The sequence below is a fragment of the Rattus norvegicus genome, chromosome 10, assembly GCF_021556685.1.
Source record: "Rattus norvegicus strain SHRSP/BbbUtx chromosome 10, alternate assembly SHRSP_T2T, whole genome shotgun sequence".
Lineage (NCBI taxonomy): Eukaryota > Metazoa > Chordata > Mammalia > Rodentia > Muridae > Rattus > Rattus norvegicus.
This window is the reverse complement of record NC_141543.1, coordinates 107,076,621-107,103,716: the sequence shown is the minus strand read 5'-3', so window position 1 is coordinate 107,103,716 and position 27,096 is coordinate 107,076,621. Positions and strand designations below refer to the sequence as shown.

The 27,096-nt window shown below is 45.6% G+C and overlaps 1 protein-coding gene and 1 non-coding gene across 2 annotated transcripts; both read left to right on the top strand.

The window, feature by feature from the left end:
• The first annotated feature begins 5,092 nt into the window (after window positions 1-5,092).
• Window positions 5,093-17,669, top strand: Sumo2 (small ubiquitin-like modifier 2). Its single transcript, NM_133594.2, is given in 4 exon segments — window positions 5,093-5,273; window positions 6,676-6,807; window positions 10,830-10,901; window positions 17,006-17,669. Coding segments are annotated over 4 exon segments (288 nt in total). The 5' UTR covers window positions 5,093-5,252; the 3' UTR covers window positions 17,069-17,669.
• A 1,020-nt stretch (window positions 17,670-18,689) lies between these two features.
• LOC120093044 (small nucleolar RNA SNORA19) lies at window positions 18,690-18,821 on the top strand. Its single transcript, XR_015632479.1, has one exon. It is a non-coding gene; the product is annotated as a small nucleolar RNA SNORA19 (small nucleolar RNA).
• The last annotated feature ends 8,275 nt before the right edge of the window (window positions 18,822-27,096 follow it).

Sequence of the window (27,096 nt, the reverse complement as noted above, 5' to 3'; positions counted from 1 at the left end):
CCTGAAAGAGCAGTCAGTGCTCTTAACCACTGACCCATCTCTCCAGCCCTCCTTCCTCATTTCTAATTAGTCAAAAGGGGAGGAATATCCATATATAAGCAGTGCCACGGGCCTGCTCTCAGGGACATTGCTCCTGATTATGTCATCACCTGCTGCAGTTACCAGGCGTGAGCTGCAAATAAAGAGAACCACTCCAGCTCTCTCTTTGTTCTTTGTGTGGGTCCCCCTATCTCTCTGCCCCCTCTTTCTGCCCTCATGTTCCTCTCCTTGTCTGTCTGTCATCTGTCGGTCTGTCCGTCCGTCTGTCTGCATGTCCACTTGTCTGCCTCTATCTCTTCCCCAGTTCCTCACACCTCTCCTCTCCCACCAATAAGCCTCTTTTACACCAGATCTGTTGCGTGGCGTAGACCTTGACTCAGGCCCACCGAAGATACCCACCTCCTCAAACAGGTTTATTCTATATCTCTCTTCAGTCTTGCTTTGTTCGCTTGCTTACCTTTTTATCTGTTTGTTGGGGCAGTTTGCGCATGTGCCGAATGACAACTTGTAGGAATTGGTTTTCTCCTTCCACAAGATGGGCTCCATAGAAGCTGAGTCATCAGGCGTAGTGACAAGTGTCTTGACCTGCTGCGCCACCTCTCTGGCCTTTTGGAGGTATTAAATCAGAAGTTTTTCAGTATGTTATTTCATGGTGCTGGGGACTACTCCCTGAGCATAGGGTATGCCAGAAAGGTGTGTATAAGAGATCCTCCTCAACCCCATTTCCTACTTTCCTTTTCCTTCCTTTTTCTCTTCTGAGCTAGGCTGTCTCTGAGTTTCCTAGAGTAGCCTTAAACACATGTGTAGCTGAGGCAGGACTCAACTCTGTGATCCTCTGGCATCCGGCATCTGGCCAAGTACCTGAGATTACAAGACTTCACTGTATGTCTCCTCTCTCTCTCCCTCTCTCTGTCAGCTGCCAGCTCCTTTGGATGCTGGAGCCCTTCACCAGTGCGAGCCCTTCACCAGTGAGCCGTCTCTCCAGCCTCTCGTGATTTCAGTAGTTGCCTAAATCCATTTAGCAGAATTCTCATATGTGTGCTTTTGTGCGCGTTGCTCACGCATTTGAATATGCATTTTATATGAACTCCTTCTCTGCCTGAGAGCGATTTTGTACTTTGGCATAACCTTGGTGAGGGGTGGGTATATTATAAAGAGATTCCTGTCTCCCTGACGGTAGCATTTAAACAATCTTGGTGTGCTAATGAGGGTGAGTTAAACAACATTTGTCTCTGCGGTTCTACAAGATGGTATGTTTGGTGGTAAAAAGCCTGAAGTTTAGTAGAGCCTCCTGGACCAAGGAAACATCTTTTTCCCTTTCCTAGTACCTGTCAGGCATCCACCATCTCCCCTCCCTGCCAGCTCTGTGATACTGCACAAAGCATTTAACATTTTCAAGACTCAGTAGCAAATATTTGCTCCGTCCACTTGGATGTCTCAGAAAAAGATGCCCAGGCCTTGAATCCCAACAGTCAGGAGGCAGAAACAGCAGCAAGCAGATCTCTGAGTCTGAGGCCAGGCTGTTCTCTAGGTTAGCCAGGGGTACATAAAGAAGTGCTTTCTTGGGGCTGGGGATTTAGCTCAGTGGTAGAGCGCTTACCTAGGAAGTGCAAGGCCCTGGATTCGGTCCCCAGCTCCGGAAAAAAAAAAAAGTGCTTTCTTGGGCTGGAGAGATGGCTCAGCAGTTAAGAGCACTGACTGCTCTTCCAGAAGTCCTGAGTTCAATTCCCAGCAACCACATGGTGGCTCACAACCATCTGTAATGGGATCTGATGCCCTCTTCTGGTGGGTCTGAGGACAGCTACAGTGTACTTACGTGAATAAAATAAATACATCTTTAAGAACAAAAAGACAGACTGTCTTGGTGGTTGTATAGGCAAGCACCGGTCATTTGTGGTGGTCCTCACTTTCTGTTCCTTCTGTACCCTGCCTACTCCCATTACTGAGTTATTAGATGGAGAGCTTTCATCTTTTATTTGCACTTCTTTGTACCTCAAGCACCATATGAACTTACATACAGTGATAATTTCTACTCATTCACTCATTCAGAGAAAATATCTACAATGGAGAAATATATATTACCTAATATATATTGTATGCCATACACACACACACACACACACACACACACACACACACACACACACACATAGTGAATAGACATTAACTTTTTGTTTTAAGTCAGGGTTTCTCTGTATAGCCCTGTAGACCAGGCTGGCCTTGAACTCACAGAGATCTGCCTGACTGCTTCTGCCTTCTAAGTGCTGGCTCTGAAGCCATGCACCACCACCGCCTGGCTCTCACTGTAACTCTTGCTGACCTGGACCACGTTATATAGACCAGTAGACCAGTATGGCTTCTAACTCACAGAGCTTCTTTTCTGCCTTTGCTTTGTGGATGTGGGATTAAAGGTGAGGACGCCTAGCACTATCTAAAGTGAAGTTCTTTGTGTTGTTTTGTTTTGTTGGTGTTTCAAGACAGGGTTTTGTTGCGGTAGTTGATTAATCCGCTCAATGTCCCCGACGGCGTACATTGCTTCTGCCCCAATGTTACGGATTTTCTTTTTTTTGGTTCTTTTTTTTTTGGAGCCGGGGACCGAACCCAGGGCCTTGTGCTTGCTAGGCAAGCGCTCTACCACTGAGCCAAATCCCCAACCCCAATGTTGTGGATTCTTGAATGAAAGACAAACAGCCTTATATTTAATATGCCTTAATCAGCCAATGGCTAGGCCACTCCCAAACTTCCACGTTGCTAACGCCCCCCAACTCCTGAATTATTATTAAAATCTATATTACATTTTTGCTACTCTAGGCCCAATGGGGGGGGGGTTATCCCCTGGGGCCCCATGGCGATTCTGTCACTTTGTCCTTCCCCTTATTCTTGTAACGGAATCCTAAAGTCCCACCTCCGCCTCTCTCCCCAGCCATTGGCTGCCCGTAACTTTATTCACCAATCAGAACCAGCTTGGCATCTCACGTGCTGGATTCCCGTGCGCCTTTGGGGACCCATGATGCATGCATTAAACCAAATCCAGGACAGGCTTTCTCTGTGTAGTCCTGGCTGTCTTTGAACTCAGAGACTCACCTGTCACTGCCTCCTGAGTGCTGGGATTAATGGTGTGTGAGGCGCCACTGCCCGGCAAAATGAAGCATTAGAATTAATTAGGATCTGCTAAGTTTGAGATATTTCAGGAATAGAGCTGTTTAGACGGCAGAGCCTTGGGGCTGCTGAGATGGTGCCTTGAGTAGAGGGGCTTGCCACAAAGTCTCTTGAGCTGACGTCAGCCCTTGGAACCAACAAGATGGAAGGAGAAAACCAATTTCTACAAGTTCTCCCCTGAGGAGTTGGGGATTTAGCTCAGTGGTAGAGCGCTTGCCTAGCAAGCGCAAGGCCCTGGGTTCGATCCCCAGCTCCGAAAAAAAAAAAAAAAAAAAAAAAGAAAAAACCAAGTTTTCCCCTGATCTCCACTTGGGCACCCTTCCACCGCACTGGCCCTACCTATGTTGAAACTTTTTTTTTTTTTTTTTTTTAAGACAGGGTCTCACTGTGTAGCCTTGGCTGCCTGCCTATCGGAATGCACGCAGATCTGCTTATCTTGCCTCCCTAGTGTAGGGATTAAAACAACTTGTGCCACTAGACCCCGCCCAAAAGAAAGAATTTGTTTTGTTTTGTTTTGTTTTTTTTTTTAATTTTTGTTTTTCAAGACAGGGTGACAGGGTTTCTTTGTGTAGCCCTGGTTTTCCTGGGATTCAATCTGTAAACCAGGCTGGCCTTGAGCTCAGAGACCCACCTGCTTCTGCCTCCCTAGTGTGGGGATTGAACACCTATGCTACCACAGACATGGAAGAAGGATTTTTTTTTTTAAGTTAGAAAATATGAGTTTAGAAAATAGATGATATTGGAAGGGATTGATACATCCCTGCAGAGGAAATATAGTAATTTTTAAAAGTCTGTACTACAACTCCAAGAAACAAAGAAAGTTTAATAAAGAAAAAGATTACAACGTGCTACAGGCCTCAGGTGACAGGAAAAAACAAACAAACCCTGTTTTCTGCAAAGTCAAAGGGAGTTCAATAGGGGTGAGAAACGGAACACATTACTGGATTCAGCAAAGGTGACCTTGTGGAGAGTTTTGGTGGCGCTATGAGGACAGCAACAGATTGCAGTGGATTGAGGAGTGAGTGGGAGTTGAGGGGGTGGAGGCAGCTGGCATGGGCATTTTTTTTCAAGCTGTTTGGCCGAGAAGGAACATTATGGTGGTAATGTAATAGTGATATTTCCCTCTCTGTGGTAACCCAGAAGTAGAAGAAAATACAGGGGTACAGGAAATAAAAAACCAAGTGAGAGGCACAGGATGGGGTCCACAGCACAGAGGGCAGGATTTTCTTCGAATGGAAGGATCCTACTCTCATTTTGTACTGGATAAAAGGGACGATTGATTGGCCCGTGAGCTTCATGTTGGGTCCTTTCCCCTGATGCACTGTTGCTCTCTTTGAAGTTGGGAGATAGGCCACAAGCGAGGAATTCCTTGAGTGGATAGAACAACATTTTTCCTCAGCCAGAGTAGGGTTACCAACAGGTTGGAAGACATTTGAGGCTACCGGGTGGGATGGGGAAGGGCGTAGGGACTGGGAAGTTTGATATGTAGGGGGTTGCATTTGTCCTACTGAACAAGAGTTTTTTTCCTCAGAGGCTGATGCTGCTTTTTTGATGTAGGTGCCCCCTTCCACGTGGAGCTGGCCTTTCTCGACCTAGGCTCAACTCACATCTAAGGCCACAAGCCTTCCTGTCCTCGCCGAGGACCAGCAGGAAGCCATTTTGATTATGCTCCACTACAGAAGGAGGACAATACAGCCCCGCCCAGAGCCAGGCGCGCCCCCGCGGCGGGATTGGTGCGCGTGTCCGCGCCTCTTCCCGCCGACCTGGCGGGCGCCTGGCCCAGGCGGCGGAGGCGCGGGCCGTGGGGGGGTAGGAGGGGTGGTTATGTAAGCGTTGCGCGCTCCCGCGAAGCGGCAGCCAATGAGAAGCCCCGGCCACTCGTGCTCGCGCACGCAGGGCGGGGGGAGGGAGCGCACGACGTGCGCGCGCCCTCTGCCTCGTCCACCGCTGCCGCCTCCTTCTTCTGCCGCTCCTGGTGCTGCTTGTGTGCTCCTTCAGTGCGGACCTGGTGCCTCTTTTGTGAAGCGGCAGCTGAGGAGACTCCGGCGCTCGCCATGGCCGACGAGAAACCCAAGGTGAGCTCCGGGCGGCTGTGTGCGCCTCGCCGTGCGGACCGGTGGGTGGCGCGGCCCAGGGTCCGGCCGAAGCCCGCCGCGGGCTTCCCTGCCTGCCCGGGGCCCCCCACGGGGCCAGCCGCGGCTCAGGCCCGGCGCTCCGCGCCATTTTCCCCTCTCGCTCTCTTCCTCCCGCCCGCGCCCGAGGAGGCCCGCCGCCCTCCCCCGCCCCCAGGCCCGCGGAGCGCGCGCGGCGCGAGGCGGGCGGCGCATCGCGGGAGCCCGCAGGCCCGGCGGCCCCGCGCTGGTTCCTCCGCGGCGCCCGGCGCGTGTGAGAAGAGCGTTGGGCGCGCGGGGCCCGGGTCGGCGGCGGCGGCGGCGGGAGTCGTGCGGCCCGGGGTTTCCCTCTCGGGGCGGGGGCCACGCCGGATCAATGGTGTGTGCTCGGGCAATCCCGAATGGGAGATTCCGGAGTCGGTCCCGCTCCAGGCCCAAGGGGCCCGCGGGGGAGGGGCAGCGCCGCTCCGCCGGGCGCCCAGAAACCCGTACCCTGGCGGGAACCATGTGGCTTGTTGTGGTTGGAGGCTTGAGGTGCGAGCAGAGACACGGGCTCAACTTGAAATCGCGCCCTCGGAGGCACGGGAACAGTTGGCTGCGGAAGAGGGGATGAGCATCAGTCTCCGGGCACCCTCTGGCCCCGACTCTTATTTCGAGGGGGACAGGGGATGAAGAATCCTTGGACATAAACATTTGATTTTGCTGAACTGCGGTTTGGGTCGCAGCGTACGGGAAGATTTGCACGAAGACTGTATTTCTCCGTGACAGCAAAGGAGAGGGCGAAAATAAGCTCTGAACTAAAAATGAAGCAGTTAATACAGTCGAACGTTAATCTGCCGATGTAAAAAGGGAGAATCGGGATGTCCCTCAGTTGAGAGCGTTCGTTTTGTTTTTTAAAAGATACGTTCGTTTCATATGGTCATTAAGCAGAGTTTGCTAACTTTATCAAGAAGGTAGGAGTGAATTTTGAAATCCAAGGTATGGTCTGCCCCTCTCTGCCCCCAGTAGTTGTATTTATAACGCTTTGAAGAGAAAGGAGACCGATGTTGATGGGAAGCAACAGATTTTGGCCGTGACAGGAAATAATGCCATTTTAGAAAATTTAGCCTCAAAAGCATTACAGTTAATGGAACGAGGTTGTAGTGCGTTGTTGCCATCGCTAGTGCCAGTGTTTGTGTAACAACCTTGTAACACTTTCTGCAGGGTTTCACATCTTTCAGATCAGCGGCTGGAAACAGCTGTATGCTGTTTGAGAGAATGAGAGAAACCTGTTGATTCTGACGCCTTTGGGCCTGCTGCTGCTTCTGCTTCTAAGGTGTTTGTGTTTCACATTTTCCAAATTACACTCTTATTTTTCTTTCAACAGGAAGGAGTCAAGACTGAGAACAACGATCATATTAATTTGAAGGTGGCGGGACAGGATGGTTCTGTGGTGCAGTTTAAGATTAAGAGGCATACACCACTTAGTAAACTAATGAAAGCCTATTGTGAACGGCAGGTGAGGAATCTATAAGTGTACTCCACCTAATCCATTCACACAACCGAATTAGGAATGGGAATAGACCAGCACAGCATTGCATGACTTTTGGTTAAGGTGCATGTGATTCTATTGTACACTTTCCAGGTAGGTTTAGTATTACGATTCTTGTGGTAAACCAGTAACACTTAATAGATCATAACTGTAAGTTCCCAAGGAGATACAACTATGCTTTCATGAGGGAAAAGGTGTATTTAGACTGCATTCTGTCAAAACTCTGGGTGTACACATCTTTATTCCTAGCACTGGAGGCAGAGGCAGGTAGATCTCAGAGTTCCAGGCCAGCCTAGTTTACAGAGCTAGTTCTAGGGCAGCCTGGGCTACACATAAAAACACATCCTGTCTCAGAGAGAGAGAGAGAGAGAGAGAGAATGAGAGAGAGAGAGAATGAGAATGAGAATTTTAGCCAGTTTCAGTTTGGGTGTTGCAGTTTTTCTGAAGCATGTTGATTCTAGCCTTCAAAAATTTTTTTCCTCAATAATTGGAGAGCTCATGGCGTGTGCCGAGCCAGATTTGTGTATCCTGAGGAAGTTGCCTACCCAACCCGAGAGGTTAGGAAATTTTGATCATTTTTGAGTAAGGCATGAACACTTTTCCTTTTATATTACAAGGAAAACTCTTACAGGTATCAAGAGGAAATAGAAAATTCTCTTTGTGACTTGGGTGTTGGGTTTTAGTTGTTTCCCTCTGCAGCTGTCTCCTGTGGAGCACTGGCTGCCTGGAGGATGCTATCTATGTAGAGGAGACTGGCCTCAAACCCAGGCAGTCCTCCAGCCTTTTCCTACTCATCACTGGGATAGCAGGCCGGACTCATTCTCTTGATTTGGACAAATATGGAAAGTCGGTGCAAGACTTACTAGAGCTTCCTTTGGAATGATAAGTTAATATGGCAAGGGGAACTTTAAAGATGGCAGCTCTGTTTCCCACATTAGTTCATTAGCTGCGGTAATAGCAGAAGTAGGATTTTTTTTCGTTAACTAAGATGTGAAAATTGTGGAATTCATTCTGATTTTCAAGACGGCCTTATTTGTGGTCAGATTGGCCTTGAAGTCTGTACTCCAGTGTTAGGGTCAGCCTCCCTTTGTAGATTACAGGTGTATGCCATCATATTTTCTGTTTTATGCCCCCTACAGTTCCTGTGTTAGCATTCATTTTATTCATGTCTAGCCCGAAACTCAGAGATGTATTTGTCTCTGCCTCCTGAGTGCTGGGACCAAAGGTGTGTGCCACCACACTGGCTCATTGCACATTTTACACTCCTAACTTTTGTTGAAATCTTCCTAACGAATTAGTCAACAAAGAAATTTGGGGAAGGGGCCTTTTGAGGTGGCTCTGCAGGCCTGATTGTATCTAGTTTCTGAAACCCACAGGAGGAGGAGGGACCACTGAGTTGAAGTTGTCCTGGGAACTGCCTCTGCTCCTACATTGTGGCACATACGTACCCTCACACAGAACAAGAGAAGAGTCTTAACATGCTAGACAAGTAGTCTACTAATGGTCTGCTTCCCAGCACTCAGCATGCTTCCACACAGACACTTAGTAAATTGAGGGATTAATGTGGGGAATAGACATAGTGCAGTGGTAGACCATTTGCCCACCATGGGAAGGCCCAGAGTTCAGTTCCTGGTAAGAGAGGGGGTTAGAAATGAGGTTTATTTTGTGTCGTCTTCCTTGAACACTTATCACTCATAGGTTTCTTATGTTTTCACTTGTTTAGAGTAGGCTGCATAGCTCCACAGTATGTAACGTTGAATTGCTGAAAGTGCTGTGCCTAGGATTATGGACATACGTACCACAATTTAAGACAGGATTCCTACACAGTGAATTAGTCTGCAGCACAAGTTTGGTCGTTTAAACGGTTATGTTTTAAGATTTTTAAAAACTTTAAATATTAGTTATTAGAAAAGTAACGCAAGGTACGTTAACACAACCCATAGTTCAACATTCAGCAAAGCTGAGGAGGGAGGAGTACAGGGAATCAAGGCTAGTCCGGCTATATAGCAGCAAGGATTTGTCTGATAAAAAGGGAAGCAGACCTCTTTCATTCTCTTTCTCCTCTCTCTCTCTCCTCCCCTCGCCCCACCTCCCCATGGCGACTCCCCTGACCTCAATCTTTGGGGCCAGTAAACTTGCCAGAGAGCGGCTTCCCAAAAAACCTGGCTTTAATATAATCTAAAGGGGGGAGGGCCGAAGAAACGGTGTGCTGGCTCAATACTGAAACCCCAGCACTTGGGGCTGAGGTGGTAGAATAGTCTTTTTTTTTTTTTTTTTTTTTTTGTTGTTCTTTTTTTCGGAGCTGGGGACCAAACCCAGGGCCTTGCGCTTCCTAGGTAAGCGCTCTACCACTGAGCTAAATCCCCAGCCCCTAGAATAGTCTTAAAAGTCGTCTGTGCTAAGTGGCTGTGGCACACAGCTCCAATCCCAACAGTCGGGAGGCAGAAGAGTTCAAGGTTAACCTGCTCTTTACTTCTGGGACATCCAGGGCTACACAGAGGAGAGAAACCTTGTCTCAAGGAACAAAAGAAAGGGTCTGGGTGGGGGTGGGGTGAGAACCTTAGTCTTTCTATACCTAGATTTTTATTTTACTGTTGGTAGGACTGGGTATTTAACCTAAAGCCTCTTGCATGCTGAGCTATCACTTTTTAATTTCAATTAAGAGGGAGTTACATGTGTCACGTAGAGCAAGTCCAGGACAGCCAGGGCTACACAGAGAAACCTTGTTTTTTGAAAAACCAAAAAAGAAAGGGAGGAAGGGAGAGATGCTGGCTCAGTGCATAAGAGCACTGGTGGTTCTTCCAGAGCACCTGGGTTTAGTTCTCAACACCTTATGGCAGCTCACAACTTTCTGTAGCTCCAGTAACAGATCCAAAACCACCATACAGGCATATATGCAGGTAAAACACAATGCATACAAAATTTAAAAAAAAATTTTTAATGAGTGGTGGTCCTGGACTCTGTTGATAGTTGCCTAATAATGCACAAAGCCCTGGGTTTCATCTGCAGCACTGAACAAATTTGATCTAGCACTAGAGAGGTGCAGACTGGATTAGGAAGTAAAGTGTCATTCTCTACTACTGTAGAGTGGGTTTGGGGGCTGCCTAAGACCCTGCCTCTAAAACCTGAAGAAGGTTCATGCTATTAAAAGTCTAATTTGTGGTGTTAAAGATAAAGCCTCAGCTTCCGTCCTTACCACCAAAAACCCAGAACACCCAGATGAGTTGCAGGCCAGATTAATCTTCATCACCAGGCCAACCAAAGCTTTACAGTTAAACCGTCTTGGTTTTTGCCTTGATTTCCAATGCTTGTGATTGCTGTGTTCCTCTGTATCTATTAGACCAGGCTAGGAGATGATCCTGCCTCTGTGTCCCCAGTGCTGGGACTGTAGGCCACATCATTACTTGGGGGAGTCAGTTTATTCCATCCATGTTCATGTGGGTCTCAGCTATTGAACATGGGTTGCCAGCTTGCATGGCAAGCCCTTTACCTACTGAGCCATACTGCCGTCCAGACTTGATTTTTACCTCTAGAAATCTTTCTGAAATCCCCATTCTGTACTGTTGAGGCCAAAACGGTGGGATCCTTGGTGTTATTAGATCTGTCAGCAAATGCTGACCTGTGCTCCCATCTGTGTTGATGATAATGGCCAGAAGCCATTGACTACTTGGCTTATGACAAACACTAGGAGGTGATGTAAAAGTGAATGCCCACATCTTGAAAATTTAGTTTAAAAAATGAAATGCCGTAATTCCCGTATTGTGTTTGGTGTGTTTTGTGTTTGTCATTTTCAGGTGGATCTGTATCCTACGCTAGTCTCATTCGATATTCTGAGTGCGCGTGTGTGCCATCTTGGTTTTGGAATAGGGTCAATAAGAAACAAAATGTTTATCTGCATAGGACATGTTAGCTTATTGGTGAAATTTTATGGATATAAAAAGAATGAATTTTGAGTGATTTTATGCTATTCGCTTTTAATCTCTTGTTAGGGTTTGTCAATGAGGCAGATCAGATTCCGGTTTGATGGGCAACCAATCAACGAAACAGACACACCTGCACAGGTAAAACTCTACTTTTAGGAGAATTATGTTTTATGTGTGTTTGCAAATTTCCATGCGTGGGCATGTACAGAGGCTGGTGAGAAGGACATCAGGTGTCCTGCTCTACTGCTGTAAGCTTTACGCTTTGAGACCTGTTGCTGATCCTGAAGTTGGCTCCACTCACTGTCTCGGGAATCCAAGTTCAGATCCTCATACTTGATGTTACCCACTAGTCTGTCCAGCCTTGGTGTTCTCTTTTTATTTTGTTTATCCAGACAGGATTCTTCTGTGTAACCTTGGCTGACCTGGAACTCTGTAGAGTAGGCTAGCCTAGAACTAACAGATCTTCCTGCCTCTACATATCTGTCTCCCAAGTGCTGGGATTATTTTTAAAGCAGCTTTGTCTATGAATTTCAGTCCTGGAATATTGTGCCTTTTTTCTTTTAATAATTGTACCAAATGATGGGTTTCATTGTGGTATTTTTTCCCACTCCTTTTATCTTTTTTTTTTTTTTTTTTTTCCGGAGCTGGGGACCGAACCCAGGGCCTTGCACTTGCTAGGCAAGCGCTCTACCACTGAGCTAAATCCCTGACCCCTTCCTACTCCTTTTAAAGAACTGATTAATTTTATGTGTTCCCTTTTTAAAAGAACTTAACTCACATTTTTATGTGTTGTGTATTTTGCATACATGCACATGTATGTACCATGTATGTGCTTAGTGTCCGAGAAATTGAGAAAAGGGGGCATTGAATCCCAGAATAGAGTTATGGATTTGTACCCTGCCATATTGGTGTAGGGACTTGAACCTTTGCCCTTTGCAAGAGCAGCTTAACCTCTGAGCCATCTCTGCAGCCGGTCATTGGCATTTTCATGCATACTTGTTTTGTTCATTCTTCCTACAGTGTCTGCTTTTCCTTTTGTTTATGCAAAGTTTAATTTGATTGTCTTGTATCCCAAGCTGGCCTGGAACTTGTATAGGTTAGGACAGGATTGGGACTACTGATTGTCCTGCTTGTCCTTTCTGAAAGCAGAGATAACAAGCCTACAGGCCCTTTTTTTTTTTTTTTTTTTTTTTTTTTTTTTTTTTTTTTTTTTTTGGTTCTTTTTTTCGGAGCTGGGGACCGAACCCAGGGCCTTGCGCTTCCTAGGCAAGCGCTCTACCACTGAGCTAAATCCCCAACCCCCTACAGGCCCATTTTATGTATGTGAATACACTGTCGCTGTCTTGAGACATGCCATAAGAGGGCATCAGATCCCATAATAGGTGGTTGTGATTCACCATGTGGTTGCTGGGAATTGAACTCAGGACGTCTGCAAGAGCAGTTGGTGCTCCTAACTGCTGAGCCATCTCTCCAGTCCAGTTTTTATTTTTTCTAAAGTATATGTATGGGGAAGGTAGCAGGTACACATGAGTGCAGATGCCCCTGGAGGCCAGAAGGTGTCAGATACCCCGGGCTGGAGTTGCCTGTCGTGAACTGCCTGTCCTGGATGCAGAGAAATGAGCTTTGGGTCCTCTGCAAGAGCAGCAAGCTCTTAATCACTAAGCTACCTCTCCAGTTCAATTATCATCTATTCTTGGCTCAATCTGTCCACTCTCTTGCTCTTGTTAGCTGGGTTTGACTATATAAAGGTGACGCTCTAAAAACATGAACTTAATTATTAAAGGTGATGCTCTAATCTCCCCTAATTTTTGATAGCATTGTGGGTTCCCTGCCCCTCGTAATTGTACAGTATATGGTTGTCTATCTAAAGCATTGTATCCTCCTCTAAAGCTTCCCTTTACAGCTGGGGTGCAGGGGGGGGGACTATGGTTCACTGGAAAAATTTTTTTTCTCTTAGAGTATGTTTTCATTGTATAGGCTTGGCTGCCCTGTACCTAGCTTGAATGCCTGCCTCTGCCTTGTGAATGTTTGAACTAAAGTTGTGCATCACCACTACTCAGCCTTACCTCACCAAAATTCTTGTGAGAATAGAAGCTTTGATCTTGGGGTTAGGGATTTAGCTCAGTGATAGAGTGCTTGATAAGGCCCTGGGTTTGGTCCTCAGCTCCAAAAGAAAAAAGAAAAAAAAAAAAAGAAAGAAACGTTGATCTTTTGGGGCTTTTCACTTTTAATTTTTTTGTTTGGTTTTTGGGGTTCTGTAAAGGTGGTGCCTTGCCCTCCTGGAATTTACAGGAGCGGGCATATAACCAAGCTTCACCTTTCTTTTGTTTTTTTGTTTTTTTCGGAGCTGGGGACCGAACCCAGGGCCTTGCGCTTCCTAGGTAAGCGCTCTACCACTGAGCTAAATCCCCAGCCCCTTCACCTTTCTTTTGAGACATAAATCTATGGCATCTCCTAAGCTGGTATTGAAGGACACTGAGCAGATCTCCAAGGATCACAAAGTGTGATCCAGTGCTTGATTTGAATTCCATCTTTAATTCTCCAATTAAAAGTTGGAGGGAAGGGGGCTGGAGAGATGGCTCACTGGTTAAGAGCACTGACTGCTCTTCCAGAGAACCTGAGTTCAATTCCCAGCAACCACGTGGTGGCTCACAACCATCTGTAATGGGATCTGATGAGGACAGCTACAGTGTATGCATACACATAAGAAAATAAATAAATCTTTTTTAAAAAAGTTGGAGGGGAGCTGGGTACAGTGGTGAACTGCTCTACAGAATGTTTTCTGGAATAGCCAAAGCTAGACATAGCCCTGCTTCTCACACACACGCATGCACGCACACGCACGCACACGCGCGCTCGCGCACACACGCGCGCACGCACACACCAACTAGAGGGGAGCCGGCTAAAGCTGTGGCCCAGCAGTTAAGAGCACTTGCTAATTTTGCACAGGAGACCGGGGATTGCTTTCTAGCACCTACAGGCTCACAATCTTTTGTATTTCCAGTTATGTGTAATCTAATGCTCTCCTCTGTCTACAGCGGACACCAGGTTCACCTGTAGTGCATATACACACATAGGCAAAACTCATGCATTCTTTTTTTAAAAGGAAGGGGGTTTCAGAAAGATGGCTCAGAGGTTAAGCACAGTGTTTGCTCTTCCAGAGAACCTGGGTTCAATTCCCAGCACCCAAATGGCAGCTTACAACTCTTTAACTCTAGTTAGAGGGAATCCAACACATGTGCAAAAATAAATAAACTAAAACCATTGCACATAAAATAAAAATAAATCTTTGATAAATTAAAGATGGAGTGTTGGTACTAACTGCTCTTCCAGAGGTCCCTGGTTCCATTCCCATCAATCACAGGATGGCTCACAGCCATCTGTAACGGGATCTGATTTCCCTCTTCTGGCATGCACCATACATAGAACACTCACACGTAAATAACTTTTTAAAAAGGTGAGTGAATCATAGCAGTTAAGGGCCATGGCTGTTGTTCAAGAGGACCCAGGTTTCTTTCTCAGCACCCACAGGATGGCTCACATGCATCTGTACTTGAGTAGTGATGTGTATACCTGCATGCTGACAAAAGGTTGATTCTTAGCTGGCCATGGTGGTATACACCTGTCCTAGCACTTTAGCAGTGGAGATAGGCAAATCTGATAAACATAGGGAGTTCCAGAATGGCCAGAGCCTGAGTGAATCATAGCAGTTAAGGGCCATGGCTGTTGTTCAAGAGGACCCAGGTTTCTTTCTCAGCACCCACAGGATGGCTCACATGCATCTGTTCTTGAGTAGTGATGTGTATACCTGCATGCTGACAAAAGGTTGATTCTTAGCTGGCCATGGTGGTATACACCTGTCCTAGCACTTTAGCAGTGGAGATAGGCAAATCTGATAAACATAGGGAGTTCCAGAATGGCCAGAGCCACACAGAAGTCCTGTTTCAAATACCCCCTCCCCAAATTAGACACACAAAGCTTTTTTAAATGAAAATAGTGGAGAGGGCTATATATGTTAGTTGTTGAGGTGTGGTTTTACAGGTAGACATCCAAGACCTGACATATCCAAGTTGTAGTCAGGAGAATGCTGAAGCAGCTCTCACCAGTGCCGGTCTCCAGTTAATGTGTTTTAACTGTAAGGAGATACTGTTTGCTTGTAAATGAAGGCAAAACTCATCTATTACCCTGGAACATTGTGAAATTTTCAAGTTGAATTTGAAATTCAAGGTAGGATTGTTTTCTTCTGCTGTCATCATCGTAAGACTTTAGAAACTTCTTTTACATTTTTTGTGTGTGTTCCCAGAATGCAAAGCTTTTGCAGGGCAGTGGTGGCTCACACCTTTAATCCCAGCACTTGTGAGGCAAAGGCAGGTCAACCTGAATTCAAGGAAAGCCAGAGCTACACAGAGAAACCCTGTTTCAAAAAAGTAAACAAACAGGGGCTGGAGAGATGGCTCAGCGGTTAAGAGCACTGACTACTCTCCAGAGGTCCTGAGTTCAATTCCCAGCAACCACATGGTGGCTCACAACCATCTGTAAAGAGATTCGATGCCCTCTTCTGGTGTGTCTGAAGACAGTTACAGTGTACTTACATATAAGAAATGAGTAAATCTTAAAAAAAAAAATAAACAAAGAACCAAAAAACTTGTAGCCCTGTAGTGGTGGTCCATGCTTTCAATCCCAGGCTGGGGCAGAGGAGCTCTAAGTTCAAAGCCAGCCTGGTCTACTGAGCATTTGTGTTCCCAGAATGAGTTTTGGGGCTTATTTAACTCGGGTTCTCAGATTTAACAAGCACCTCTACTCACTCAGCCATCTTACCAGCCCATCATTTTGAGATAGGGTCTACTTGTTGTATAGCTTGTCTGCCTCTCATTACGTAGTCCAGTCTAAACCTGCCCTCCTCCTCCAGCCTTCTGGGTACTCAGGTTACAGGTACACAACATGGCTCCACTGGTACAGCCACAGCTGTGGTCAGTCAGTATCTTAGCAGCTGCTGTTTGGTTTGGTTTGGTTTGGTTTGGTTTGGTTTGGTTTGGTTTTTGTTTTTGTTTTTTTTTTTAATGTTTAGCCAAGTATCGTGGAGATAATGAAGTTTCTTATAGACTATTAAATATAGTGCCTAAGTACCCTTTTTTTACGTGTCCAAAGGATGTGGTTTTTATTTCTTTTATAAGTTTTAGGACATAACATTTTCCATGTACCCTCCCCCAAAACACCCCCCTAGAGTAGCTCATGTGGCCCAGACTGGTACAGACATGTCTTGTTGAGGATGATCTTAAGGTGTTTTTTTTTGTTGTTGTTGTTGTTTTTTTAAGCATGTGTGTGGCAGGGGGTTGTGGGGAGAAAGTCAGGATAATTTCAGGCTTCGATTCTCTTTACACTGTTCTGGAAAGTTAAACTCATAGTCAGGATAGGGTAGTTGGACTTGCAGGGCAAGCACTGCTGCCCACTGAGCCACCTGGCTTGCCGTAAGACAATTCACTTTCTACAGCGTTGCCAGTGTGTTAAGGCCTTACTCTGGATGCAGAGGCAGCTGGATCGTGTGAGTTTGAGACCAGCTTGGTCTCTAAAGTGAGTTCCAAGACACATACAGATGCAAGAATACAATTTATTAGTGTGTAGTTTGGGGCGTTTGCTCTTTGAGATGGTCTCACTGTATTCCTGGCTAGCTTGGAATGTTGACCAGGCTAGTCTCAATCACAGAGATGAGCCACTATGCTTGGCTACTGCATAATTTCAAAATTTTGATTTTGGTCTAATACTTTCTTTTGAGGGTATTTAACATATATGTTATTTCCTGAGAATATTGTATGTGTTTATGACATTTAACTTATTAATCTTTAAAAAAGATTATTTTGAAGACTGGGTATCACATATGTTGTATTCTAGGCTGGTGTTAGAGTCTAGAGTCTCAGTCCCCTGGAGTGCTGATAGTACAAGTGTGTGTGTGGCCATGCGCAGTCATGATGATGACTGGCCTGGTCAGAACTGTTTCAGTTGCAGTACTTGGCACACTGAAGGTTGGTTTGTAAGCCTTTGAGACCAGCCTGTGGCTGTCACTGCAGTCATTTCCCTTTCTTGACCTCCATAGTGCTGGGGTTTGAGGCAGATAAGACTGATGTCTATAATAACAGTGAAGCCTGGGTGGTGTGGGACATGTGCTTTCTGTAAACTTAATATGAAAACTAGACATTTATAATTTGTCCTTAATGGTCTTAAATTTGTCTTCTTTTCTGTGCTAGTTGGAAATGGAGGATGAAGATACGATTGATGTGTTCCAGCAGCAGACAGGAGGCGTCTACTGAAAAGGGAACCTGCTACTTTACTCCAGAATTTTGTTATAGACCAAGAATACATTCTCAATTAGAAAGCCGCAATTTGGTCCCGCCACATCCTGACTACTGCAGTATAGTTTCTCTCCTCTTTCATTTCCCTGTCCCCATTTCTTTATTGTACATAAGTAACTGGTGTGTGTGCACAAGCATATTGCTCTTTTTTTCTTTTCCTTTTTTAAACTAAATGGCCGATGTTCTGTTTTGGTTACATCAGATGGAGACAGTCTGGGGACAGTTCTGGTTCTGTGACAATATCCCCCTTCTCCACTAGTGGCATGCTCAGTCAGCTCCTATCTCTCTATCCAGTAAGTTATTTTGCTCTCATTGTTTTAACAAAAGAATCCAACAACACAAAATCCTCGCATACCTTGTTCGATTGGAGAATTTTAATGTTTTTCATTTATCATTGTAAAACCAAGGACAATTTTATAACTTTTTTGTACGTAGCTGTTACATGTAGGGCAATCTGTCTTTAAGTAGGGATAAATTACTCTTGAACAAAATGATCCTAGATAGTTTTCCCTTCAAGTCAAGCGTCTTGTTGTTTAAATAAACTTCTTGTTTAAAATGAGCTGTTCTCTTTATTCTGAAGAATATTAAATGGAAATGTTTTAAGTCCAGGTATATTGGCTCACACCATTAATCCTAGCACTGGGAGGTAAAGGCAAAGTGGATCTTCTGAATTTGAGGCTAACCTGGTCTATGTAGCCTCAACATAGTTCCACAACAGCCATAGCTAAAGAGACGCTGTCTGAGAAAAACTAAAGCAAAGTTGGGGCTGGGGGTCACATGCCTTTAGTCCCAGCACTTGAAGCAGAGGCAGGCATGGAACCTGGTCTACATGGTGTGTTTCCAAAAGACTAGGGCAACGCATTGAGCTGTTAGCCCATTAAGATAAAGGATGGGGGGCTGGAGAGATGGCTCAGTGGGTAAGAGCACTGATGCTCTTCCAGAGGTCCCAAGTTCAAATCCCAGCAACCACATGGTGGCTCACAACCATCTGTAATGGGATCTGATGCCCTCTTCTGGTGTGCCTGAAGACAGCTACAGTGTACACATATACATAAAATAAATTTAAAAAAAAAAGATAAAGGATAGGGGAGGCCTTGGACAGGTTTGGTTCCCAGCATGCATTAGGGTACTCACAACTAATTCTGGTTTGGCAAATTAGACTGACACCCTTCTCTGGCCTCTGAAGGCCAAACAAGCATTGTACACAAAAAAAATCAGTGCACAAGACAGGGACTTAGATCTGAAGAAAAAATTAAGATTTTTTTTTTTTTTTAAGATTTTATGAGAGTACACTGTAGCTGTTCTCAGACACACCAGAAGAGGGCATCATATTTCATTCCAGATGGTTGTGAGCCACCATGTGGTTGCTGGGATTTGAACTCAGGACCTCTGGAAGAGCAGTCAGCGCTCTTAACCTCTGAGCCATCTCTCCAGCCCCCCCCCTTTTTTTTTTTCTTCCCAGAGCTGAGGACCAAACCCAGGGCCTTTCGCTTCCTAGGTAAGTGCTCTACCACTGAGCTAAATCCCCAGCCCCAGAACTCCTGTCTCTTAAATGCTGAGATTAAAGTTATGTATCACACTGCACATTTCATTGACCTGCTTTCCTTTGACTGTGTGAGCAGTGTTAATTCTTATGTGCTATACTAATAGTTGAAGGTTCATTAGCAGAGTAACTGCATATAGTAATTCTGCCAGTCCCCTTCAGACAAAAAAAAAAAAAAAAAAAAAAGTTAGGTATCACCACACCCGGTCTGGTTTTTAATTAAATACATTTTATTGTGTGTATACATTTATTGTGCGTGTGCTGCAGTGTACCTGTCAGGGCAACTGGCCAGAGTTAGTTTTGAGTTCGTTTTCTTTCCTGTGTAGGTTCCTGGAATCAAACTCAAGGCCTTTGCAGCAAGTGTCCTTACCTGCTAAGCCATCTCACTGGTCCATTATTTTCATGAGAAAGTGGCCAGACATAGTTGAATGCACCTGCAGTCCTAGCACTCAAAGCAGGTGGATCTGATCTACATAGGATGCAAATTTTAGGACTGCCAGGATCATACCATACACCCTATGGGGGCAGGGAGTGGGCGGGAGGGCGTAGAGTTGGCCTTGGCTCATGTTTGAAATGATGTTTGAGTTCAGTCAGGATCGGGCCTGGGCTATATGGTGATAATCTTACCACCCTCTAAAAATGATCACTGGTGTAATTTTAAATTTGAGGTGAGAATTAGGTCTGTAGTAGAATACTTAGAACAGGAGGGCCTGCCTAGGTTTGAGCCTGTGTTGACTAAACAATGGAGATTTAGACCCAAGAATTTAGAGCATCCTGGTTGATGCTGTACCGGGCAACCTGAGATACAGTAAAATCCTGTCTCATCTCAAACAGTCTCCTGTATTCCAGGCTGGCCTTTGTGTAATTTACTATGTAGCCAATGATGACCACAAATGAACCTTTTGTTGTCTTCCTATAGAGCATCATGGATTAAACTATACTGTAGACCGTGGTACTGGTCTAAAGCAGCCTGGGTATTGAATCCAATACTTAATAAATGCCAGTGTAACTATCAACTAATCTACATTCCTAGCCTTTCTATCTGCTGTTCATGTATATTTCTTAGGAGGCCTGGATGGCCTGGATAATACTGTGTAGAGCAGCTGCCCTTGAACTAAGACTGCCTGATGTGTGACAAAACTTCTGGGGAGACCCACAATAGACCAAGTATGGAAGTCACCAAAATCCAGTGTGGTGTGCCAAGTTGAGTTTTATGGAGTGAGTTTACAGGAATATGAATGAGAGGTTACTTACAGAAGTAGAAATGAGTTAAAGACAGTTGCATCACCAAAATCCATCACAGCTCACAAACCTGGGATAGTGGAGCAACATAGAGTACAGCTTGCTGTTTCAGAATAGCCTTTCCAGGAACTTCAGTTGATCTACACCTCTTACAACTTAGCTGGGCTCTTTTCTGTTTCAGGTAGCTAGCCTTAGAGAGACTCTCAGCTTTTGTTGCTTACTTTGGTAGGGGGAGGGGCCTGGTGAATCTGGTCAGTTTCAGGAACTTCCTGAAACCATTTTGAGTTGCTCTAGTTTAAAGAGTTTTCCAGCTGAAGAAACTATTTGAATCTCAGGAAACTGCCTCAGCCTCCCATGGGTTGCGAGGTGTGAGCCGCTTTACCCCAACAGACTTCTAGTTGCACTACCAACAAGAATGAGAAATATGCTCTGGTGAGATAGGCTGCAAGAGGGAATGCTAGTCAAGTTTGTTCTTTTTAGCTGGCAAGGTTGAAGTGAGGGTAGCTCCAATGATGTGCTCCTCAAACTTCCTGCTCATATTCAAAGGTGGCTCTGCAGTATGATGGCTTGCAGAACGACCATGAAACTGTGAATCTGGATCCACATAACAAGCTGAATGTCCCACACATGCCTGTAACCCCAGCAGTGTGATTGGGGTACGGGGTTGGGTAGGATCACTGGAGCTTGCTAGCTGCTGGCTTAGCCAGGAAAATGAGGACTTCACAGGAATAGGCAGGTTGATGCCAAGGGGCATCCATAGGGCACTTTAGCTTTCTGACTATTGAGGCGGGGCTCGGAAGGTTGGTGTGCTATGTGTGGGAAGGGCATGTGTTATGGTGAGACTGGTATTAAGAACTCCTTGGGTGGGACATAATTAGAACACAGTGGAACAGGTTGGAATTTAATCTGTTGTTTGGAATGTGGAGTGTTATTTCCCTGTAAGCAGTGGCCTGTGAGTACAAGATTGTTTTAGGATTTAGTATGCTCTTGGGGCCTTTATGGAACTTCAAAGTCCAAGAACTTTTATGTGCTTGTTTTTTGTTTTGTTTTGTTTGTCTTTATGATTAATGTTTTATTTATTTTTACTTCTTTGGTTTTTGTAGGACTGGGTTTCTCTGGGTAGCCCTGGATATCCTGGAACTCACTCTGTAGACCAGGCTGGCTTGGAATTCAGTGCTGGGATTAAAGGTGTGGGTCACTGCCATCTGGTCTTGACTTGTTTTTTTGTTTTTGTTTTTTTAATGTGTTTGAGGGGCTGGGGAGATGGCTCAGCGGTTAAGAGCACTGACTGCTTTCCCAGAGGTTCTGAGTTCAATTCTCACAACCATCTGTAATGGGTTCTGATGCCCTCTTCTGGTGTGTCTGAAGACAGTGACGGTGTGTGTACTCATATAAATAAAAAAATAAATCTTTAAAAAATGTGTTTGAGGGGTTGGGGATTTAGCAAGGCCCTGGGTTCGGTCCCCAGCTCTGAAAAAAAGAAAAGAAAAAAAATGTGTTTGAGTGTGTGCATGTGTACATGTATGCACACCACATGAATAGAGGCGCCTGTAGAAGACAGAAGCAGCCCTGGATCACCTAGAATTGTAGTTCCAGAAGATTGGGAGCCGCCATGTGGGTGCTGGGAGAACTGAGGTCCTCTGCATGAATATGTGTTCTTGACGGCTGAGCCCTCTCTCATCCCTATTTTCACTTACTGCTCTTTTAGAGAACCTGGGTTATGCTCCCAGCTCCGACAACCATCTGGACCTCCCTGGACGTTTTAGAGTAGCAGTTCCCTCTTCTGACCTCTGGGCGCCAGGCAGGCATGCATTGCACAGACAAAAACACTTATACACATCAAAAGATACAGAAAGACAGACAGACAGATAGATATAGACAGGTGGATGTATGGATGTGATACAGACAGACAGATAGATATAGACAGGTGGATAGATAGATGGAGACAGACAGACAGATAGATGAATAAATAAGTCCCAGCTTGGGAAGCAGGAGACTCAGAAATCCAAGGTTGTCAGGCAGTGGTGGTGCACACTTTTTTTTTTTTTCTATTCTTTTTTTCGGAGCTGGGGACCGAACCCAGGGCCTTGCGCTTGCTAGGCAAGCACTCTACCACTGAGCCAAATCCCCAACCCGGTGGTGCACACTTTTAATCTCAGCACTTCGAAGGCAGAGGTAGTAGGCAGATCTGAATTTGAGGCCATCCCGGTCTACAGAATGAGTACCGGATAGCCTGGACTACACAGAGAAACCTGTCTGGTTTCATCAACTATAAAGTGAGCCAGTATTCCAAATTCATCCATAGAAGTGCGACAAGATGGGAAGGAAAGGGTTGTTTGCTCTGTTTTTGATGGTGTTTAACTCCTGCCTCCACCTCCCAAGTTCTGGGGCTACACAGACGGTACCACCAGTGCCCTCTGCCCTGCAGCTTTCACAGCTGGGTTTTGCCACTGACTTATTTCAGAGGAAATAGCAGGGCAGTACCTAAAAGCATTGATCTCTGCTTTTGGTGAAGACACAGCCAAGAAAAGGACGGACAGATGGTTACTAAATTTGGCTTTAGCAGGGATGCGTGGGACGTGTTTGAGGAGGGGAGGTTAACAAGTGACACATTTAGATACCCTCAGTGGTGGATCAAGAAGTAAATCGTGCCAGAGCGGTCTGGAAAACTGCACGAGCCAGCCCGCTCTACCGACGGCAACAGAGAGAAACCCTGTCTCAAAGCAAACAAACAAAAAACAAAATAAAAGGAAAAAATATCCCTCATAGCTTCTGCCACCACACCCTGCTTATGATTCTTAAAATAGAGCCAGGCCTTTATGGTGCTGGAGAGGGAGATGCAGAGGTAGGATCTTCAAGTTCAAGGCCAGCCTGGTCCACATAGTGAGTTCCAGGATAGCCTAAGCTACATAGCGAGATCCGTTCTTACAACACCAAAAAATAATAATAATAATAATAATAATAATAATAATAATTCACTTTTAAAACCACTGCATTCTATAACCCATCATGTTTCACACCACAACCAAGGAGTTAAGATGAAAATAAGCAGTTGCTGCGCTCTTCATGACTTCTCTCTTCTGACTCAGCAACTGTTCAGTGTTCCCTAGAGCCAAACTGCTTTTCCCAGTACTCAAGCTGTCGTTTGTCATTTAGAAACTCAAGCTCGCCAAGGAGCCCACTCTTCCCACAGTGGAACCCAGGACCCGAGGCACGGGCTCTCTCAGGTTTTGAGAACACCACATTTTTTTTCCAACACATTACTTTTTGTTTTGTTTCGTTTCGTTTTTCAAGACTGTTTTTCTGTGTATCTCTGGCTACCCTGGAACTTGCTCCCTAGAGCAGGCTGCCCAGAGACCTGCCTGCCTCTGCCTCCAGAGTGCTGGGATGAAAGGCGCGCCATCACACCCGGTTTACATTTACTTATTTTATCTGTGTGCGTGTGTGCATGTGTGGCTGTATGCATGAACCCACATGTGGATGAAGGTCAGAGAACAATCTCCGGGAGTTGGTTCTCTCCAGCATTTGGTGCCTGGGGATTGACCTTGAGACTTCAGGCATGGCGGTGGTACCTCTGCCCACTAGGCCATCTTGCCTGGCTCTAAACAAATACTCCTCCTATTCCTTACAGCTCAAAACACGGTAGCAAGAGGTAACTTCTCTTCATCGCTCAAAGGCTGTCTGGTTGACAGGGCGGTGTACCTTTTTAATCCCAACATCCATGCAGGAGACTGAGGCTGGGAAGAGTCCTGGCTAGACATGAAATATCCTTTTTGCTAGTGCAGTTGACACAGACATGGGTTGGTTGTACTTAGAGAAGGGAGTTCTGGTTGTCTGTGAAAGCCTGGAGGGAGATTAGTTAGGCAAGACCGCTGAAAACACTAACCAATTGCCCGAAGGGGACCACAGGAAGAGGAATGTTGTTGAGTTTTATGTTTTAGGGTACAGAGGACGGGAGACATCTACTTTCGGGGCTTAGGTTTGTCATGAGGAAAGTTCATCCTGCAGCTGCCTACATGCTTTTACCTAAGGCTTTGCCTATTAAGATCTTTGTACCAAGGGGCTGGGGATTTAGCTCAGTGGTAGAGCACTTACCTAGGAAGCGCAAGGCCCTGGGTTCGGTCCCCAGCTCCGAAAAAAAGAACCAAAAAAAAAAAAAAAAAAAAAAAAAAGATCTTTGTACCATCCTGCAAGTCCTCCAAGTGTTGCCTGCATTTGTTGCAGGGATAAATTTACCCAGACAGGTGGAAGAGTCATGACTTAAGAGTTAGAAACAGCTGCCGCGTCTCTCTCTGAGAGATGAGGCCATTCCTTCACCAGGCATTAGCCAGCTTGAAAACAGCCTCCGAGACCATCACTGCTCCTGTGCCACCCATCAGAGCTTAGAGAGTAAGATTATAGTGTTTTTCCGTGTGTTTGTTTTTACGTTTTTTGAGGCAGACTAGGCTGGGCTCAAACTCACTGAGATCCTCCTACTTCTGCCTCCAGAGTGCTGGGATTAAAGGTGGGCTGGCTAAAAGATGAACACTGAAGAGATTCCATTCTTTTCCAGGAGTGTTGGCACAGGCCTTTAATTGGTAGGTAGAGGCAGGCAGATCTCTATGAGTTTAAAGGCAGCCTGGTCTACAAAAGGAATTCTGGGACAGCCGTGGCTATATAGATAACATTTAAAACAAAATCAACCCCCCTGATTTCAGCACTTTTCCTGTTACTGATTCTTTGATTGTTAGGTGTCCCAATGAGACTCATAGTAGGTCTTTTTTTTTTTTTTTTTTCTTTTTTTCAGAGCTGGGGACCGAACCCAGGGCCTTGTGCTTGCTAGGCAAGCGCTCTACCACTGAGCTAAATCCCCAACTCCCCCCCCCCCTTTTTTTTAAAGGCAGGTCGTAAGAGTGATTCCCAACCCTTAAGAAGATTGTCCTGGGCTGGAGAGATGGCTCAGAGGTTAAGAGCACTGTCTGCTCTTCCAGAGGCCCTGAGTTCAATTCCCAGCAACCACATGGTGGCTCACAACCATCTATAATGAGATCAGGTCCTCTTCTGGCCTGCAGGCATACATGCAGGCAGAAAGCTGTATGATCTATCCATAATAAATAAATAAATATTTAAAAAGAAGAAGATTGTCCTATTGCAAAAGATCTCATTGTCATCCAGAGGAGTGGACAGCAGAAAGATTATTTGGGGGCATGGGGAAAACTGTTATTTCCTAAACGTTGGTCAGGTTAAAGAGCATATTTAAGGTTTTCATTAACCATCTACCCTGCGTAGCAGTATTGCCCTATACTGCTGAGGGGTAGGGAGGAGTGTTGGTGTAATCAAACACTGGGAAGGTACTAAAGCTACAGCAGCCAGGTGTGAGTTGATGGTGTAGCACAGGCTAACTCAGTAATTCTTTAACTTTTCATTCATTCGTTTTTGCTTTTTTCTAGACAAGGTTTCTCTGTGTAACATTTGGCTGTTCTAGATTCTTTTTTTTTTTTTTTTTTTTGTTGTTGTTCTAGATTCTTTTAGACCAGGCTGGCCTCCAACTCACAAAGATCTGCCTGCTTCTGCCTCCTTAGTGCTGGGATTAAAGGTGTGCACCACCACTGCCAGCTTCTTCTTTAGCTTTTAAAAAGATTTTTATAAGGGCTAGAGAGATGGCTCAATGTTTAAGAGCACTGAGTGCTCTTCCTAAAGGTCCTGAGTTCAATCCCCAGCAACCACAGCTCACAACCATCTGTAATGGGATTTGATGTCCTCTTCCGGACAGCTACATTTACATACATTAGATAAATAAATCTTTAAAAATCAAAAAGATTTTTAAAAATGTGAGGGGTTGGGGATTTAGCTCAGTGGTAGAGCGCTTGCCTAGCAAGCGCAAGGCCCTGGATTCGGTCCTCAGCTCCAGGAAAAAAAAAAAAAGAAGATAAAAATGTGTGTGCACGTTATGCATGAATGTGCACTCTGTGGTCCCTGGTGCTCATGAAACTAAGAAGCCTTGTGGCTGCTCAAAGCAACCAACGCTGTTAACCACTGAGCAAGTTTTCCAGCCAGCCCCCAGCCCCATGCCTTTTTTTTTTTTTTAACCTTTTTAGTTTTATTTTAGAGATGGGGTCTCTATGTAGCGCTGTGTGTCCTGGAACATTGTACATGAGGGTAGCCTTGAACTCAGAGAGATCTCCCTGCCTCTGCCTCCCTAGAGCTAGGATCAAAGGTGTAGTCGGGCTACTGTGTACCCTGTCTTCCCCCCCACCCCTTTTTTTTCTTTTTCTTTTTTTTTCCCCGGAGCTGGGGACCGAACCCAGGGCCTTGAGCTTGCTAGGCAAGCGCTCTACCACTGAGCCAAAACCCCAACCCCCTTACTCCCCCTTTTGGGGGGGGCTAAGAAATCTCGCTTCTGTCTCCAGGGTGAAAAAAAGATTCCCTCCCCACAGGGTTTCTCTGTGTAGCTCTTGCTGGCTGGAACTCGGAGATCTACCTGTCTCTGCCTCCTGAGTCCGTGTGGGGACTAAAGGGTTAAAGGCATGTGCCAAGGGGCCTGGCAAAAGACTTCTTTATTTTGTGTATATGTGTGCCTGTATGTTACTGTGTCCAGGTCAGATCCCCTGGAACTGGAGTTACGGTTTGGAGCTGCCCTGAGAGTGCTGGGTACTCTGCGGTACTAAAATTATTTATTTAATGTATATGAGTACACTGTCACTGTCTTCAGACACACCAGAAGAGGGCATCGGACCCCGTTCCTGTGGTTGTGAGCCACCATGTGGTTGCTGGGAATTTAACTCAGAACCTCTGGAAGAGCAGTCCGTGCTCTTAACCACAGAGTCATCTCAAGTAACTTTTTTTTTTTTTTTTTTTTTTTTTTTTTTTTTTTGGAGCTGGGGACCGAACCCAGGGCCTTGCGCTTCCTAGGTAAGCGCTCTACCACTGAGCTAAATCCCCAGCCCTCAAGTAACTTTTTAAAGTGACAGTGAACACTTGGAAACACCACCAGATTGTCGAGGACGTGGAGGAGGGGAGACCATAGCGGCCGGTCACTGTACAGGAAGGGGGCGGGGCTTAGGCTGAGCCGTGGCCTGCGCAGCCCGTCCTGACGCCGAACTATGATTAGCACTGTAGCTAACCAATAGAAACAAGAGAACCTTTTAAATTGACCAATTGTGGCCTGTGGAGGGTGGGCCCTATTGGCTCTATAAATTAGGAATCCGGCGAGACCCGCGGC